The sequence below is a fragment of the Lepidothrix coronata genome, unplaced genomic scaffold (assembly GCF_001604755.1).
Source record: "Lepidothrix coronata isolate B3197 unplaced genomic scaffold, Lepidothrix_coronata-1.0 Scaffold312, whole genome shotgun sequence".
NCBI lineage: Eukaryota > Metazoa > Chordata > Aves > Passeriformes > Pipridae > Lepidothrix > Lepidothrix coronata.
In genome coordinates, this window is record NW_016690492.1 from 323,438 (window position 1) to 342,729 (window position 19,292).

At 40.4% G+C, this 19,292-nt stretch overlaps 1 protein-coding gene across 1 annotated transcript in view; it reads right to left on the bottom strand.

Annotated features, from left to right (window-relative positions):
• Window positions 1–19,292, bottom strand: part of ITGAV (integrin subunit alpha V) — a 44,403-nt gene that overhangs the window by 16,750 nt on the left and 8,361 nt on the right. The window contains exons 3-17 of the mRNA XM_017837827.1: window positions 12,658–12,749; window positions 12,062–12,176; window positions 10,775–10,836; window positions 9,205–9,250; window positions 7,540–7,665; window positions 6,809–6,853; window positions 6,610–6,653; window positions 6,466–6,522; window positions 6,009–6,061; window positions 5,430–5,632; window positions 3,162–3,353; window positions 2,995–3,040; window positions 2,317–2,418; window positions 2,009–2,067; window positions 874–1,028 (exon numbers count right to left, since the gene is read on the bottom strand). Coding sequence (XP_017693316.1) covers window positions 874–1,028; window positions 2,009–2,067; window positions 2,317–2,418; window positions 2,995–3,040; window positions 3,162–3,353; window positions 5,430–5,632; window positions 6,009–6,061; window positions 6,466–6,522; window positions 6,610–6,653; window positions 6,809–6,853; window positions 7,540–7,665; window positions 9,205–9,250; window positions 10,775–10,836; window positions 12,062–12,176; window positions 12,658–12,749 — 1,397 coding nt within the window. The remainder of the gene's footprint in view (window positions 1–873; window positions 1,029–2,008; window positions 2,068–2,316; window positions 2,419–2,994; window positions 3,041–3,161; window positions 3,354–5,429; window positions 5,633–6,008; window positions 6,062–6,465; window positions 6,523–6,609; window positions 6,654–6,808; window positions 6,854–7,539; window positions 7,666–9,204; window positions 9,251–10,774; window positions 10,837–12,061; window positions 12,177–12,657; window positions 12,750–19,292) is intronic.

Consider the following 19,292-nt stretch of genomic DNA (forward strand, 5'->3'; position numbering starts at 1 on the left):
CTTCGTTTCTGAGGCCAATGGAAGTTACTGACTGTAGAACAGCTCATTTCAGGATCTTACCTCAGAACACATCTTCTGTGGGCAGAAACCCATTGATTACATATAGTCTTCAACTGGTTTTGCATCCCATTTAAGGTAACTCCATGGAGGTCATGTATCTTTACTTTCTTTATGAAAATTTCAGGTGGAAATGTGTTAAAGCTTTACTGACACTGAGATCTGAGGGGTCTAATTCTGTGTACATCCCACACACAAGGCAGGTGAAAGAAAGGTTTTACCTATCCTCCATGAATCCTTAATGATTACTGGTATTTTTATTGGGTTATTAGGGCTTTTTTGGGAGGAAAGTATGTAATGTTTATGTTTGATTTATAGGGACTCAGAGATAAATCTCAGCTGCATATAATTTGCATAGCTACACACAGTGTTCCTTCTATTGGGTTACACTTTTTAATTGTGTTAGTATCTGTGCACATTTGTGGGGACTAAAACAGAAAGACTGAGAAAAAGCAAGCTTAATATTTTAACTTTCTTTGTGTCCTCTGTTATTTGCTGGTCTTGGCTTTTTAGCTGCAGATCCATATTTTTCTGTATTTTTTTACCTCCAAAGTAGATGGACAACTATTGGTTACTGAGTTTCATATTCCTTGGAAACCACAATTAATTTGGTGCCTAGATGATTAATTCAAGAAGTTTGCTAACATAATTCTGAATTAAAATTCCAATCCATTTAGGGACCAGGACCTCAGTCCCAGTAATATCAAGTTTCTCCAGCTTTTTTTTTTTTTTTTTTTAACAACTGACACAAGGAACTTGTAATAGACAGGGCATCAAAAACTATTTTGCCTAAAAAAAACCCAAATGGCTACTTACCCTCAAGAAGGCATCGAGTTCTTCGCAGTTCATTTTGCCCCCCTTTGTAATAGTCATGTTTTTGGAGTGGCTGGGTTGTTTGCTGTGGAGAAAGAGAGCTCTCCTTATAGCTCCTTTCTGTTTAAGTTTATCCAACAGCAGCTCCACTTGGAAATCTGCCCAAGGCAAAGCATTTGGGTTAGGCATGTTTCATTCCATTAAACACAGTGCAGATTCCCATCAGGAATGGAGCTGAACACTGATTTCAGCTACAATGACAACCTAGTACTTGCCACTTTTAAAACTTCAAGTTCTTCCAGTGTAAAATCTGTTACTACATTAGTTCTCAAGCACTGTTGCTGTCCTCTGCTTTTCCCTTAAAATCTGGAAACATGGAAGAGCACTGACACATTTATTATTTATAATTGCTATAGAACTGCAAGAACAAAAGTCACATCTTTCCCCCCCAGAAATCTTTAAAGCAATCTTGCATACAGCAATTATATATTTAAACTCTACTGCTAATCTGATTACTTCAAATATTTGATACAGATAATGAAATTCAAAATATGAGCTTTCTCAGATCACAGCACCTCTACACATGCCATAAAGGAAACAAGAAAAAGCTTTTAGAATCAGCAGACAAAACCTGATTGCAGCAGGCTGCCTGCCACTCTACAAAATCTCATGGAGACCACTAAAAAAACCCTTTTGGAACAAATCTTTTCCTGATTCTGATCCAGACAATCTGATGAGAACAAGTCAGTGAAATCAATCTGAAGGTTATGATTTCAACAGAGATGGGAGAAGTCCCCTGTGGCTTGTCTGTATCTCCTAACAATACTTGAATATTCTTGTCTAAAACTCCCCTCAGTGAGAGCTACTCTACGATCTGTAAAATACAAAGGGCTTTCCAACACTAGTTAACCACATGGTTGAACATATGCTTAAAGTATGACCAAATGCCACCAACTTCCACACAACCACAGCCAAAAAACCCTGCTGAAGACAGTCACATAGATGTACTCCTACCGAGGGGCAGGAGTGTGCTGGAAAGGGCAGGCAATTGTTTCAATAATGAAAATAACAGTGACCTGTGCTCATGTCTGCTAACAGTCCACAAAGGCTTTAAGGTTTTGAAACAAGCAGAACTTACTGAGTGAGTTGGGGAGCTTTCCTTTGCCATCCGCTTTTAAGCAGAACTTTACTTTGAAGCTGTTTTGGAGGAAAAGAAAATACTTATTTCACACACTTTTTCTCCCGTTTTCTTCTAAAATTCTTCACTGTTTATTTCTGTTCAAATGTCTTACTTCGTATTGTCTGTTCTTTCAGAAAAAAAATCCTTGTCTCTCTTTTTCCTTATTAGCTGACTGGACTTGCTGAATCCTTTAAAACTGGAAGCTTACAAAAATAAAACCCAAGAAAGTCCCTCCCCTCAAAGGAAAACATAGACACCCTGCTTACCAAGAAACTTTTACATCTCCCAGTGAACAGGCTTTGTTTTCTGGGTTTAGAATGGTTGGATTGACTTCCAGAGCAGCATTTACTCTAATAACTGGTCTAGCCCTGCAAAGAAAACATCCTCTTGGAAGAGCATTCAACACCACATTAGACAACACCCTCCCCATCGAATTGTGAAATACATACAAACACACAATATTTAGTGAAACCGCAAGAAAAACAAATAATCACTGAGCAGAGGAGGGAAAAGTGGGAAGCTTTTCTCTGCCCTTTCATTCCCATCAGTCAGAACACGGACAACTGTGTTAAGAGGAAGTCCTATCTCTTTCCAGCCCTAACAAAAATGTCCCAAAGTGAGCAAGTTTGGATGAGAACATTGGGATTTCAGTGTAATAATTAGCAGCACCCTGCATGTGTCAGAATCTAGGGAACTGTCACTCAGAAAGCCTCGAAGGCAGCTCATTTATATTTCCTCTTGACTATATTGATAATGATGAATTCTAGAGAGCAAACTGTAGGTATACTCAGTGAAAACAGCAGTATAACCTTTTTTTCACCTCCAGCATTTTGGCATGGAGTGGGGCAGCAGAATTTCAGACTGAGCCTGCCTTCTTTTTTAGCTCAAGAACCCCCCTGAGCTTTGCCTCTACTTGCACTTGGGTAGAGGCACAGGATCCTCACCTGTACAGAACAGCCGTGTCAACACCAAAGGCTCCAACAATCAAGTCTAGGAAGAAAGGAGACACATTATTACACATTACCATTTATTTTTTTAAAGTATGCTGTTTGTCAGAGGCGGGTCTGCTATTTGGGTCGAGTGATTTGCAAGTGCATTTGGAGCAAAGGACCTGGATATCCATTTTTGTCCACGTCCGTGGCTCCTTTCAGCGAGTACCCAAAGCTGGGTGGCATCGTGCGAGCGGCCCACTGCCCTTCCAGAATCTGGGATGGCACTGCATTCAAACCACTTGCTCTCCCATTGTAGATGTAGACAAGTCCTCTCTTGTCCTCTCCACCGTACGGTGCAGCCACTGCAATATCTGAAAACCAAGAGAAGAACCATCAGCGTCTCCGGGCTCAGAGTAGGAGATATATTTGTGCTCACATCAGTCAATCCTTTCTGACTTTACAGTTTCAAGGTGTGTCAGGAGGGAGGAAATGCAACCAGCCTTTAAAACCCTCATCAACAACCCGCGTTTGTTTATTTTTTTAACTGGATGCTGTTTTTTTCTAGAAAGTATAAATGTTTAACAAGAACCCTTCACAGACTGGAAGGGAGGGGAAGGAGGGAAAGAAATAGTTCTGCAAGTGCTTCTGCACCTCAGTGACTGACTTGCAGCCAAATCTTATAGATTTGAGATGTTTGTGAGATTACTCAAACAACCAGAATGAGTAACTGTTGGTGCCAAACCACAAAACTAAGTGGGGCTACCTTCCCATTTTGTTAACACGCTCATGTTCCTCTAAAGGGTGTGACGTTTTAATAATTCTGGAAAATTTAAATCATCCTAAACCAATGGTAAATATGAAATTCCAGGCTATCCTGATCATGGCTTGGCAATATGTTTTATGGAGAACTCCCAGTTAGTGCAATTATTCTATCTCTTGAAGTTTAATAAATTTAAGAGTATTCATTTTCCATGACTAATAAACAGTAATAAACAAAATGTTAATTAGACTGTAAGGACAGCTTTAGAAGTGCAAATATGATGTACATTCAACAACCAAAAGTCAAAGACCAAACATGAAACACTATGCAGAGTAATTTCATTTTTCCTTCCTCTTTACCTAAATTTGAGAAAGGCTGATGAAGAGAGTAAGGACTCCACATTTAGTGTTTTGTACTTTTAACTTATATTTACAAACTTTATGACACCAGTAAAAATTCCAATCTTGCACCATACTGTGATGGAAAGTATTTTAATTAATGCTCCCAAAGTGAGGCAGAGCAATAAACAAAACAAACAGACGAAATAACAGCAAAGTAATTAAAAAGAGGCAGCTTTTGCTATGATTTTCTAGCCTACAGTTTATTTCAGATTGAAGTATGATGGAAACATTTTTGGGATAACCAAAACTCTAGTGCCCTGATGAAGTTATCAGCTGTAACCTTTCCAATGTCTTCTGTAAATAGTTGCAGTGATATCACATCTTCACACTGATTCTGCATATTATTAGCAACTAAAAAGGTCCCTTCCAACTCAAACTATTCTATGACATTCTGATCTCATAGAAAATAGATTAAGAGCCACCTGAGGATTTGAAATATCGGCCTATTGTAATTTTTAATCTTTCAGAAAATATTTATCTTGCAAGCAGAATGGAAAGAATGAGCATTTTTGGTGAAACTCAAATTCCTACAACTCTTAAGGCAACACTGGAGTATGATGTGTGTAACAAGGTGTTCTCCCTGGGACTCCTGGAAGTCTCCATCCCAAAACTACATGATTCTTGCCTGTTTCACTGCTCTGAATTCCTAAGTGAAAGTAGCAAGTTCCTAAAGTAACAAGAAGCACAGGCAATGAGTTTGAGAGTCCTCAGCTTCAGCTGTGTCAGACTCAGACTTCTCATCCAATTACTTGCTCGAGACACTCAGCTCTTGGGACAGAAATGAAATATTTTCACCAAACCTTTCCATTTTGAAATGGACTCGTCCCAGGAAAATCACTTTTATCAGAACATTTTTAAGCAGCTCTCTGAAACAAAACCTTCCTTTCAGTCACCATTGTGTTCCTGCAGGAAAAAGTCAGCTTTAAGCAACAGAAACGGGAAAATTCTACTGCAGATGCCCTAACAAGTCAAAAAGGGGAGAGTTGAGCATTTCATCAAAGTTTCTGTTGTAGTTGTCCCTCAGAAAGCAGTGAGCTGCCCAGTGTGCCAGCTCAAGTCATCCATGCTGCAGCTGCAGTGGCATAGTCTCTGCTCGATGCATCCATGGAACTCCTGTTAGCATTCCTGGGAGTAGCACACAAGCATCGAAAGGAGTCTAGACCTCGCTGTCCAACACCCAGCCGTGGCACAAATGCTGAGTGTTTGTGTGCAGAATCCACAGCCAGGGAGGGGGCTGGCTGAGCCCCCTACCAAGGGGAAGCCCTGAGCAATCAGGGATGTCCTACCGTTGAAGCCGTCCTGGTCCAGGTCCCCCAGGGGGGCAATGGAGCTGCCGAACCGCGCGAAGATCTCGAAGCCGTTCAGCTTGGAGGTCTGGAACCCTCCAGAGGATCTCTGGAGGCAAATGGACACTTGGCCGACCTCCTGAAGCTTCCCATCTGAGCCTCGATCCATAAAAAGGGGGGCTCCAATAAACAGATCTGTAAAACTGGGCCAAAGAAGGACAAGGTTCTTCAGTGGCAGCATAAAAACTCATTTTTTTAAGCATCTGATTAACTCAGCACTGAAGTCAATACTAAGATCCAAATTAACTGTCTTTAAATTTCCACTGAAAGTAAATATTTATTGACAGAGTAAGCACAAATATATCAAAATTTAATGCATTTCAAGTATGTGAATGCATATGTGTTAATATAAACCTGCAATTGTTAAAACAAATGCTGAGCATTAGTAAGAGTGTTGTGCAGAGAAACCAGTAATGAAGACAGAAATCTAGATTGTGGGAAAGACTTTTTAATAAAAGCATCTTTTTTTTTTCTTTCCAGAAACAATTTGGGTGGCAGTGGTGAGAGGAGGGCACTTACTTGTCCCCATCGATGTCTGTGGCAGCCACCGAATACCCAAAATAGGCGGCCATCTGAAAAACAAAATTCAAACCAAACTTGTGAGTTGCAGTGATATAAACGCAGGTTTACACAAATTTGTATAGAAAATACCTCAGGGAGATGATAATATAGACCACAACATTTTTTTGGTCTCCTTTCTCCTTGTATTTTCCTTTCTGTTTCTTACTCAGCAAGTAAACAGATCAGTTCCCTTCCCCATTCTCCCCTTTCATGATCCAGTCCTCTCTCCCAACTCTCAAAATAGGCAGCATTTCCTTTATTTAAAAATAAGGTTGGAATTCCTACAGGCTATATAAAATTTTGCTTTGGCAATTAAGCCAATAACACAGAGTATCATATTATCTAGTCCCCTAAATACTGTCTCAACATAGGAACAGGCTCCAGGTCACCCACTACACTCAGTCAAGCTACACACCTGCTCTCCAGTGAAGTTGTACATGGAAGACATGTTCTTCCCATTGTAAATGGACACCTGCACATGAAGGAGCACACATTAGAGCACACCAGCAATATTCACCTTTTGCACTTATTTTAAAGTTGAATGTTTCAAATTTCCTACCATTCCCAGGGTTCTCGCTGCTCTTGGGACTCCCGATACAAAGTCTGGAACACAAAGCAAGACACAGGTAACATTCAGGTCCCAAAGCACAGAGCTGCTCATTCCTAGTGCCTGATGCATTTTCCTGTGCATTGTATCATTTATTTGAAAGATCTGCCCAGCCTATTAATATGATTTTAAGCAAAGCAAGTGGTCTTACCTTCTATGCCATCACCATTGAAGTCTCCAACAGCCACCGAGTAACCTGAACAGACAAGAGGAGACTTTAAAAACCTCATCAAACCTTTCATCTCTCTTCATACTCTTCACAAGACTCTGTGCACAGTCCTCCCTTCTTCTCCTTCTTAAAATGCAATGGAATAAATATTGTGTCAAAGCAGCTTAGACTATGAACAGCTCCAGGAATTTGAGATCAGAACGTGAAAATTTTAAAATTCTCATCCTGGGAATTGCCCTGGTCTATTCCTTGGTTTTTTCTGAACCTGGTTACACATCTATGAAGCTAAATTATGATGGCCCACTCCTCTATGGGAGCCTTTTCATGGTTTTTCTTCCCAAATGTAATTATTTTCCATTTTTATTTTGTTTTGGTAGATTATTTAGAAGTAGCTGCTTTTCAAAAAAACAGCTATGTGACTAACTTCTCACATAAAAATCACACCTTGGTCATTCCCGTGTTCAGCCTGAATCACAGAGCATGAAAAACCATGGAAATATTTCCATTTACTTTGTCATCAGGTGCTTTTTCAGTCAAGCCTGTGGCAAGACAACTAAGGTCCCACCATACATAAACTACTGCATTTTCAGGTATGTTGCTCTTTAGTTTTCTGTCCAATGCTGAGCTAATGGTGCTGCGATTTAAACTGAAATATGAACAGTGCCAGGGAGTTTTCCAGGTACACCTGGGTGTTCCTGTTTCCCACTACCCACCCAAGTAGCTGTCATCAAAAGCAGCACTGGCAGGTCTGGTTGCCAGCTGGTCATCATACTTGGTGCTGTAGACCTTGGAGTCGTATTTAGCCACAATCTCCGTCACTCGATCAGAAATAAGCTGGCCTAAAGAGAGAGAAAATAGCTTAAAACCACAAACAGGAGGTGTGACCTCAGCCAGTAAAGTCACAGGACTCATTTACAGGATGCTGCCTTCTAAAGCAACAACTCTTCCACAATACTGCAGCAGCACCAGGAGGGGTATAAGGGGAACTCTGCGTCCCACCTCAAAAAAATGTATGTACATATTGACAAAGAAAAGCTCTCACTGAAAATAGAAGCTACTCCTACATCTAAGGCAGGACTTAAATGGGAATGCTCAGTTATCATATGCTGATGGCATCACAGAACTGAGTCATTGCTCCCAAACCCCATAACACAAGAGCTTATTTTGGCAGACAGGAGGCCGAGAAGATGACCACAAATGAGGAGAGCACAGTGCATGCCCACATCCTCCATTCTCACTTCACTAGCCACTAGGTGGTGACTGCACTACGTTCTTTACTCTGAGTTTAAAATAAAACTTGAATCATCACAAAAAAATTCTCAGAATAACACTTACTTCACATACAGATTCAAACATATAATGAAGCATAGGGAAAACTATTCCTCCAGCACCTCAGAATGTGGAATTAAAGTTTAGGATGAAAAAATCTAGTTTTTAGGAGTACAGTATTGCCTTCTATTCAGAGCCAAGATTGTTCTTTTCTGGAAGCAGTATGAGAGAATAAGGTAGTTTTGGCAGATGAGGGGTCACTTCAGCCAAAAATGAATACAGGGCCATAATCTATATTGTATTGTAGCTGCAGTTTTAGCTTCAATCATTCCATTCTGTTCAGAATTTAAAGCACAGGACTGGAACAAGCCTCCTGTGCTGCTGCATCTACGTGTAGGCTGGCTTGATACAGAAAGTCTATTAATAAACGTTGGTATTTACATTAAAAGCAGGCAGCAGAGTGTGGCAGACGTGTCCTGATTGCAGCAGCTCCCTCTTTGGAGTGGAGAGCTGTAGCTAAAGGCTGAATTATCCTGCAAATACTGACCAAGTCCACATTTGGAAAGTGTACAGGTAATGCTCTGTGTAAGAAGTGCAGTGAGAGGCAGAACGTGCCCCGTGGCACAAACCAACTGATACCAACACAAAACATCTCTGCTGTCAGAGGAAAATAATGCAGTTCTCTCTGCAGGGGACATTTCCCCTTGAAAATAATGCAGTTCTCTTTAGAGGGGACATTTGTCCTTGAAAATGCACACTTGGTATGTGTATGTCAGAAATTACAAAGCGTGTAGGTTTTGAAGCAAAATATCCTAAAGGAAAACTCATCCTGCTGATGGAAACAAATCCTACCTTCCTGGGAAAATGCCTTTAAAATTATCATGGAGTTACTTAAAAGACAAAGGACATCTACACAATTATTAGTTCAGATTTAATCTGTGGTTGCCCTGATTATTCGGGAGATATTCTGAAGGATGAAGGAATTTCTGTTAGTTTTCTTACTGGCAAAGATCCTGATAGTGATTGGAAGAGTGTGGATAAAAATAACTAAGAGAACAAAAAGAAAAATCAGAGATCAGCTTCTCTGTGATTTAAATAATATATCTCACCTTGCCAGTAAAAACTTCCAGGTCCTCCAAGCAGCACCCTGTCTCCCTTGGAAGGGAAGGGGAGAAAAACCAAAAAGACAGAAAACAAAAATTAGAAACACATTAAGCACATCGAAAATCAAGAGAACATGTCCTATGTTTATGGGAAGGAATCCCATGCATCTACATCACTGTAGCTTCACTGAACCCCCGTACATTTTATTTTTTGAAGGAGTGATTAATTACAAATGCATCTTGCAAACTGTTAAGATAACAAACTACCTGCCTTCAGTGACTTGTGGCTCTGTTTCATCCATTCAAAATTCTAGGCAGAATTATGCTTTTGTTATGAGAGACCCCTCTTACTACATAAATCTAAGGCAACAGGAATACAGTTAGGAGAAAAATTTAGGACTGCTACATGACAACCATAACATGTTTTTAGGTCAGCACCCAAAACTAGTTTCATCTTCTGCCTCTGCCACTTTTCTTAACTTATGATTAGAAAAGTTTAACTCAGAATAACTGTGACCTAATTCCCCCATTCCATATTCCTTGGCCCAACTGCAATCCACAAACCATTTTATGAAACTTTAACCACATTTGCCATCCCAGTGTTGGGAACTTGCTCTGTAAGTATTGGATTAGGCCACAGGCTTTGCTGAATAATTAAAGCACTTATTCAGATTTTAATCCTAAAAAGTCTCATATTCACCACTCAGAAAAATCTAGGTCAGAGATTTGGAGATACCTCAGAGCCAGGCCTGCCCACTCAGTGAGGGTTTGGGGTTAGAGCCTGAGGTTGGTTTTAACTGGGGCTGGAGTCTGCACAGTAGCCCTGAGGGGTGTGTGTAAAATAATTCAAACACTTACAGTCCTATCCAGCATTTTGCAGTTTCCTCTGGAGGAAAAACAAGAGTGGTCTTGGGCAAAGAGTGAAGGGACATGACCTAACCATAAGATGTGAATTACCCAAAAAATAGTCACATCACAAGTAGGACTTGCATGGTCTGGACATGTCTAGACTGTGCTAAACAATTTCACTGTACAACATGAAAACTACAGTAAGTTCTCAGATCTGTGCACAGTTTTGTTGTGCTTGGATTTAAGAAGTAATCATGAATTTAAGAACAACAAAAAAGAACTCTAAAAGGCAGGGAGAGCACGAAAGGAGAAGAAACTTAAGTGCACTTCTGCTGGCTGATGAGAAAAACAAACATGACCCACAAGAACATTGTTTATTATTCCTGAAGAAGTAACACTACTGTGCACCAATCCCTTCAAAGGACATGTCTCAAAAATCCTGACTAGTGCAGCTCCAGCAGAGCTGCATGGAAGGGAGATGGAAAAGCAGATTATTTGCTCGGGACGTGATTCCTACAGGAGGTGAAAGTGTGCTGCTGTGAAAACACAGGCAGAAACAGGTTTAGAACAGCTGTTTGAGTGGTTTGAAGCTATTTTTGTTCTATTTACAGATTTTGTTTGGTTGTGGGGTTTTTACATTTGGCTTCATAATAGCTGGGCTTGTCAGTGCTCTGCATCAGGGGTGTTTTGTCTGCTGACCCACAGGAACTGAGAAAGAACCACATACCTTTGTAAAGTCAATACTAAATCCACCTTGACAAAATCCCTGCCCATCTGCATCAATAGTTGCTGACAAAAAAAAAAAAAAAAAAGGATAGAAAAGAAAGAGAAGAAAAATAAATAAGTATTATCAGTACTAGATCAGATGATTCTGTGGATGCTTTTCTTCCTAAGTAAACTTTCTCTCCTGAACTTGAACCTTTACTCCTAAATCAGTATTTTGTCTTTATCCACAATTCACAACCAAATGCTGTAACAACTTCAGGTCTGGCTACCTTTAACACTAACATGTGTTCTAGCCTGCCACAGTCAAAGTGAACAGCAACTCCATACTCCTTTTCCATTTCATCTTCAAAATTTAGGGGGAAAAATATTTGCAATTTATATTCAGAAAATAAGGTATATGGAAAACAGGGAACAAGCTTTTCTTTTGGTATGGAATAAAAATCTGAATTGGCTTAAAACAAAAAAGGCATACCTGGCTGAAAAAAATATCTCTCTACTGAGACTCATCCCAGCAAGAATTGTTATGACTGAGTTAATCTTAGGATTATACAGCTCTAGAGTAGAAATGTTGAGGCCCCCTTATCTGAAAGTGTGACTACTGAACTAGCATGATTTAGTTTAATATATGCTTATTTAACTTCTTGTTATGTTGGACCGCACTGGATTTTATTCCTGCGGTTAAAAAATGACTTTCAGCAAATAAAAAGACAATCCTAGCTTCAACATTCAACTTTTAGACTTTTGTATTTTAAAAAAGGCTCTAAGCCTCTGAATAATCTACCAGCCCAACCAGAAGACACGGATGCAAAGCACTTGGAAAATAAGACTCAAAATGTTCAACAGTTAATATAATTAAAACAATGCATCACTATCTGTGTATGTGTACACACAGTTCAGAAACTACTTGTGCAAAACCTCGTCTTCTAAAATGAGCTTGCACTTGAAAGTACTTGAGTGACAATATAATACTTGAGCTTCATAAAATTTTAGGGTTGGTCTCTGAAAAAGCACTTGCTACATAATTTTTCTTGAATGATTACTACAGAACTGGTCCCTTGGAAACCAGAAGTCCTCAATTCCAATGACACTTGGATTTAGGATGTTCCCCCTAGAAGAAAGCACCTTGAACAGCAACTGAAGGAGGATTCAGGTGTCTGGGTCTAGCTTAGGTTTTGTTCTAATTGCTACATGTGGAAGGGGGCAATAACTCTAAAACTTTAAAGTGCACACGAAATATGACACAAGAAGAATTCCAAACAGAAAAGCAGCACAGGTGCTCTGGACTTACTTGACCTGCAGGGAGCATATTCCACGAATTTCGACCCAGCAAGCAGGTAACAAGTTCCTACAGGCTCTCTCTCTTGTTTTGTTTCAGTTCTCCAGTGGTACAGTGGGGCACAGGCCTAGGGAAGAACACAGAGCAATGAGGAAACAAACTCCTTTTCCAGATGCAGTGGGGTAGAGAATTCCAATTTTCTATGGAACAGCAACAAAAAAAGAAAAAAAAAAATTTGAGAGATGTATCATGTGCTATTAGAGGAGATTTATACCTCCAGCACTGGGGCAGCAGTATCACCAGTTTGTACTTTGTAAATAGACAATTTACATCAGGAACTTCAGAAATAATATTTTGTAAAGAGTTCATCGAGAATCTATAACACATTCTAACTTCATCAAATTAACTCTACTACTTTCCTTAAAACAAGACAAAAATGCTACAGCCTTTGTTTATAAAGAGTTAAGCAAAGCCTAGCTAAGAAATCCTGAAAAAAAGACAAGTCATGCTGATTAGTGTGATTTTGTTTAAATTCTAAGTTATCTTTTCACATTTTTTCCACTACAGTATCTCTGCACTGAGGCACTGAAAGGGCACTGAAAACCCACCAGAATTTTATCATTTTGGGATCTCACAGAGGCTCCAAACCACTGATGAGACTTAAATTCCAGCGGATCATCAGGAGCGAAATCTCTGTTACCTACAAAAAAAAAAATAAAAAAGAAACATAATTTCACAGGAAACCACACAATAAAATGGAAAAAAAAACCCCAACCAAACAACCAAACCCTAAGTCATTGGTTTTGACACATACAGTGAAAATCATAAAGCAGTAGCATTGGAGGATATCACCCTTTGATGGAAAAAGGTTTTATCAAGGATTTATCACTCTTTTTTACATCTAGGGCCAAATGCAGCCATTTTTACATGTGAAGCATTAGTGCAAGGCTGGTTTGTTGCAAGAGCAGAAAGTTTAAAGAGTGTTTGAGAGCGACACAGTAAATACCTCATACTTGAGACAACATCTGACTTCCAAGCAGATGACAGCACTGCTCCAGCAGTGCCAAAGCCCAGTCAGGACTAACACTTCTGGAAGAAATATTGCCCCCATGGAATCATGTGAGGTCTGCCTTTGGCTGGAACAGGGACTGAGATTCTTCCCCTGTTCTGGTGACAACATCTCGACTCTGGATGTCACTGCAGTGCACAGAGCACAGCAACTTCAATCATCCAGTGTTTCTTGTGTACTTCCATCAGAAAACTGATGGCAGCTTTGCCAGCCTGATGAGAAAATGACTGTAACACTCTGAAAAACATATCTTAAAAGTCCCCTAAATCACTGGTTTCCAGAGCCTGAAGCTACAGGAACAGATGAGATCAACAGCCATAAGTCACTCCCAGACTGCCAGGGGGATCCCCAGACCCAAGCCCATGATGAATCAGAGACCTGTGACCACTTGAATCCAAATTTCCTTGCTGGTTTTACACCTTGTAAAGAATGTTTTGTCTCCAGAGACTGTGTTACTTCCTTTAGGAAAATCCCATGAGAAAGACAAAAGAGATTCTAATCCACCCACTCAGCCAAAACAAGCAAATATCTGGACTATTTTTGCACTCAGGTTAGAACCAGGCAGAAACCACTGCCAAGGGTGTTGCAACCAGAGAACTGTTGTGGGGGTTTTATTCTAATTTCATCAAAGGTGATTAAAAACCCCATTTCCTTCTGTTGCCCTCCCTCCGCTCTTATTGGACTGGTGTTAAAGACACGGAGGGTCTGATGGATTAGCACATCTGCACAGATTTCTGCACCTTGAACATTTACACTCTCACCCTTGCACAGACCAAAATGTGGTTTGAAGACTTGCAAGTCACCTTCTCAAGGTTCAGGAAACCAAAACCAGATCAAGATGCTTTCCAAAAAGGGAATTTTCTTCAGCACACCCAAATCCCGGTGTTTTATCACCTTTTTTTTTTTCCATTCCTCCAATCCTCCTCAGAAAACATTCTGCTGGAGGAGAGTCCAACCCTGCCTGGGGAGGGAAGCAGTGCTAACCTGCTGGGGAGAACCAGGGACTGGGAACCAGATCAGGGACTTCAAAATTGTTAATTCATCTTGTAACCACACCCAAGGTTACGTAGCCCTGAAAAGACACATTTGGCTTCTGCCCTCTACTCCTCCAGCTCCTCTTGGATACAAACAGATCTCTCGGTTTCACTCGCCAAACAAAGCTTTAAACAATGTAAAACTTGGGAATAATTACAGAGGGACGTTTTATACTTTTTCCTACTGTTGCACACTTACACAACACTAGTTATCTATGACAAAAATGAAAGCTGGTGTAACAGTTCCCCTGTCCTAGGCACTATGAAAGTGCCTAGGATGCCAACTTCCCATTTAAATTTAAAGGCAGCAAGTAAAAGGAAAGGTCATTGCAGCAGCAGCCATTTGGCATTATCAGCAATGTGATTTTATCACAGATGTTCAGGAAATTAGTTCCTTCCAGTTTCAGCTGAACACGTCACCACAAAGCAACAATAAAAATGAAAATAAAAATTGAAATTATAATTAAAGAAAAAAGACAAGAGTACTGGTTACTGGTGCCCCCCCTGCCCATAGTCTGTGCTGACTACACTGAAGAAGAGGGGAACCAGCAGATTAACCAGCACCTGCTGCCAAAACATCCCCTCTGTGCCTTTTCCTTGTGCACTCCTGAGCTGCAGGGAAGGATTTGTGTCCAGGACAGCAGCTTTAACAACCTGTCTCTCCATTAGCCTTTAGGGGACAAAAATATTTTTCTACAGCACTGACAGATCCCTGATTCAGCTGGAAATGGAGGATAATGTTCAAAACCTCTGGGCTTCGAGCTACAGTCAGAAGCTGGCATGTAAAAACCCAAAATCTCCAAACCAAAAAGCAAATTAACACGACCACAAAGCTGATTATGTGCCAAATGCACTTTATGTTCCAAGTGTCATGGCTTCAGAAGCCAGCACCATAATTTCTGAATGCCTAAATAACAAACTAGAAAGTCTTATGCTTGCAAAGCCCCTCCATATCCCCTGGTAAAATATGGCCTACCAGGCAATTTGGCTAAATGGGTTTTATTTATTTATAGCACAAAACTACCGTAAAAAATATTTTGCCAACATGTCAGTCAAATTGTCCAATGTCAGCACATAACAAACCAACAGGTGTTCCAAGGTTAAGATGCCTTGTATTGACTTTATCTTGTTTTCAAAGCCTCTTTGAGTTCTGTAAAGCCAAATGGGGAAGGTGGGGGTCTTAGGGAGAGGGCCTTGAAATTGGCTGTAACACTGGAAAGTGCATTAGGACATGAAAAAATAGATCAGGTAGAAAGTATTGACATTGGAAACACTGATAGATGTCTCCGACAAAAAAAATTGCAAACTTTAAATACAGTCCAAATCTGATGTTAACTCTCCATTTAAGAAGAAAAGTAACCTTTATTTACTGAGACTCATTTAAAATTCTCCCCAGGAAGAACAGTGTAAACAGATTATAAGCTTTTCCCTCAGGTCCAGAAGAGAAACTGATTTTCTGAGGGAATCCAGAAAACACCTCTTTGTCAAAAATCCCCTTCGATTTAAACAAGAAATGACTGGGAAAAATAAACATAAAAACACTTAAATGGGAGCCCTCACTGAAACAAACCACAGTTAAGTAAAGTAGTTTAGCTACACAAAGTAGGACACCTTTCACTAGGCCACGATGCTCAGAGCTCCATCCAGCCTGGCCTTGAAAAGGCCTTTAAAAAGGCATTCAAACAAATAGATCTAGCCAAGACAAACTATGTTCTGACTAGATTTACTCAGGAAAACGTTCAGAGCTTTTATACAACGCTATTTGTCAAGACTAAAATGCAGCCACTGCAGGGACTTCTCCTGCATGGGTCATTAATTCCAGGATTATGTCATTTGACCAGAGGGTATTATTTCCTATCTTTAAAGGCAGTTTCTGCTGTGGTTTTTTCCTTTGCTCCTTCTCATGGTAGTAGGCATCACATGATGATTTTACATGACTCTTTCATCAGGGAAAAAGGGCTGACATGTCAAGCCAACAGTGCTGTGTCTCACAAAGTAGTTTCCAGGTGGGGTGATGGGGCAGTCGAGGCAGCAACAGATTTTTTTTTTCCTTCAAAAAAATAGATGTGTTGTTGCTGATGGACCAATGGAACATTTTCATTTTACTGCACTACGTAGGGTTTAAATTTGTAAATGAAAATTCATGTGGAGAGATGCTGGGTAGAAATTGCAGAAAAGAAAAGAAAAAAAAATACTCTTACCCATCTTCCAAATATAATTAAAAGATCAAAAGTTTTTTCACTGCCGAGTTTCTTTTAGCTATCAGCTTTGGATAGTTGGCACCTTCTTTTCCCAAGGTAAATGTTATCAGTTACAGAAACAATGGAGTTACTACAAAATGCCTCTGTTGAGTGAGTGGATCGAGTTGTAACTTGCAGCCCGCCTGTTTTTATGGTAATGAGCAAACTCAGCTAAAACACTTGCCCCTGATCTTTTGTGAGGGACTTAACTGAGATAATTACGAGTCGAGAGGCACTGAACTGATGAAACCTGGTTCAGTGGCATCATACCAAGAACACTTAAGAAGTTGTAAAACGCAAGTAGTCACCTAATTCACGGAATTCAGGTTAAAATAAACCTCTTTGTAACTACGCCAATTCAAAGTGAACGATGCCGCCACTTCGAGGTAAAAGGAAACTACGTAGCCAGTCAAAAGAAAAAGCCCCGCTCTCACAATATGACAACTTTATGCGGTATATAAAGCACCTTCCATCCCAAATCTCAGTAAACGCAGAAGGAGCCAGCACGTTTTTATACATCTTTACTAGAAACTCCTCGTGCTTCGAGACAGCTGATGGTTTAGCAACCTGGGTTTAGCCAGTGTTTTGTGATGACTCAGGGAGAAAACAGACCTTCCCACTACTCCCCTTCCCTCTTCTGAGGTAAGAATCCCGCATTTTTTCCCCGGGCGGTGCTGGAACAGAGTCTAATATAAGTAAGCCACTTTTTTTTTTTTCCAACTAGTCATACCATTGAGATCCAGCCACCCACAGACAGAGCCAAGAGTATTCATGCAGGATTCTACCTAATCACAAAAGCACGAGCATTTCTCTGCTGTCAGCTCTGACAAGGCGCGGAGGAGGTTTGATACCTTCTGCCGCCCTCTTTTGCATTCGGAGCAGCTCCCAAATCCCAAAGCACACTCGATAAGGATAGCAACCAAACTTGAATGGGACTGAGGCAATGGCAGATTTTAGCAAGATAAAAAGCAATCCACTTCAGTACAGATGAATGAATGGGCTTCACAAGATTTATCGCTCTGCTGTTGGCCAAACCGATAGCCTTGGAGACTGAAATCACACTGATACCAATACAACTACCAGCTAAAAATAAAAAGCACTTCGTTAAAGCAAGTTGTTTTCACCCATCCCACTCTTCCTCATTCCATAAGTGGAGATGATGGAGTTAGGAACAGTCAAAATCTCCACGAGGCAAATGTAAGCTCGTGGCACCCGCTCAAGTCACACCTTCAACATCAGCAGGTCTTAGGCTGAGCAATCCTACAGCTCAAAGCTGCCCAAGGCAGTTAAAATACCCACTTCAAGCTAAATAGGTCACAGATAGATCCAGCCATGCCAAACTGGTGGTTTAGGCCTCCAAACAAAGCCTTCTATTGTTTAGAATCACCCACTTGGGGATAGAAAAAAGCCAAATGTGTAAACATAAGGAGGAATCAGGAGAGTTCTTTATAAACATTTTCCTTTTGGAAAGTCTCCTCCTCCATCAGCACAGATCAAAATAACCAATCTCCAACTAATTTTATCCAAAAGCATTTAAGAACAAGCCATTTCCCTAAAAATCACTCTGCTGTGTCAAAACACATGGGAAGGGGCAAGAGGAGGGACAGTACAATTGTCAGGGACAAAACTTTCTCCAGCCACAGGCCACACTGAATTCTTTTCCCAAAGCAATGAAAACACACTTTATAGAGCTGAAAATGTTTGAGGTGCTCCTAGTTTTTAGTATCCAACAGCTCCTGTTAAGTTTCCCCAGTCTTGAATTTTGAGATGTGCCCCAGAGAATGAAGGCAGCAGGGAAATCTTTCCCCAGGAGAAGGGAAGACCATCCAGCCGTGCATCCATGGTTTACCACACATCTCAGAAGAGCAAGACAATGCATTGTCTGAGCAAGCAAATCTTTCTGGGCTAAACCCGAAATCTGCTCGAGAAATCTGCAATTCATTAGCATAGAAGTTCAAAGTTGTTTTATGAGCATATTTTCCTCTGTAACAGTTCGTAGAGCTGTCTGCATTTCATCATTCTGAATGCAGCAGCTCTTGAAACAGTCTCAGCACTGCACTTTCTGATGCTGACACAAAGAGCTGTGCTTTCAAGCATCCTGTAATGCAGCAGGTACATTTCTCACTTGAGGTTTACTTTTAAAAAAGCAGCAGGTAACAAAATAACTTTGTTATATTTTTATGAAAAGCCAGGGGAACATGAAGAAATGCTATTTCGACCAACCCATTCTTGACTGATGAAGAGCTAGGACCCCAAAGATGAAAAGTGAAATCATAAGAATAATTATGAAGATTATTTCCTTTTGGGAAACAAGCACATAGGAAACTCTTTTGATTTACATTAATTTGCTACACGTGTGTACAGCCTGATTAACTCCAACTGGTTACAGGGGCCTGTGAAGAATTTTTTTGTTTGTTGGAATGGAAACTCAGGGTGATTCTGCTCTCTAAAATTCCATGGCCAAATAATGGAGGTATTTATCTAGATGTCAGACAAACAGCTAAGTGCACCAACCCTGCCATTCCTTGCATGCCACACTGTAAAGCACATTGGTAAAAACATAAAGATGACTTGTCGATTTTTTCCTAAAAAGCACATTTGACCAACCCTCTGCTCACTGGTTTTGTTGTCTGGCTCAGTGAACTTTTGATCCTCCTCTTGCACATAAAAAGACACGTTTAATTTTATACACAAAAAATGGACAGCTATACAAATTAAGCTAAGCTTGTGGGATACCTTCTCAGTTTTGAAGAATCTCTTTCCTGAGCAAGATCACTGAAAACCTGTTGGGAATATTTGGTAGTACCCGTGAAAACTGTGCTCTGCAGCCCACGAAGGCTGTGGAAGGACCCAAGGGAAGGGAGATTGACGTGTCTTTAAAAACGGTTTTGGACCTTTTT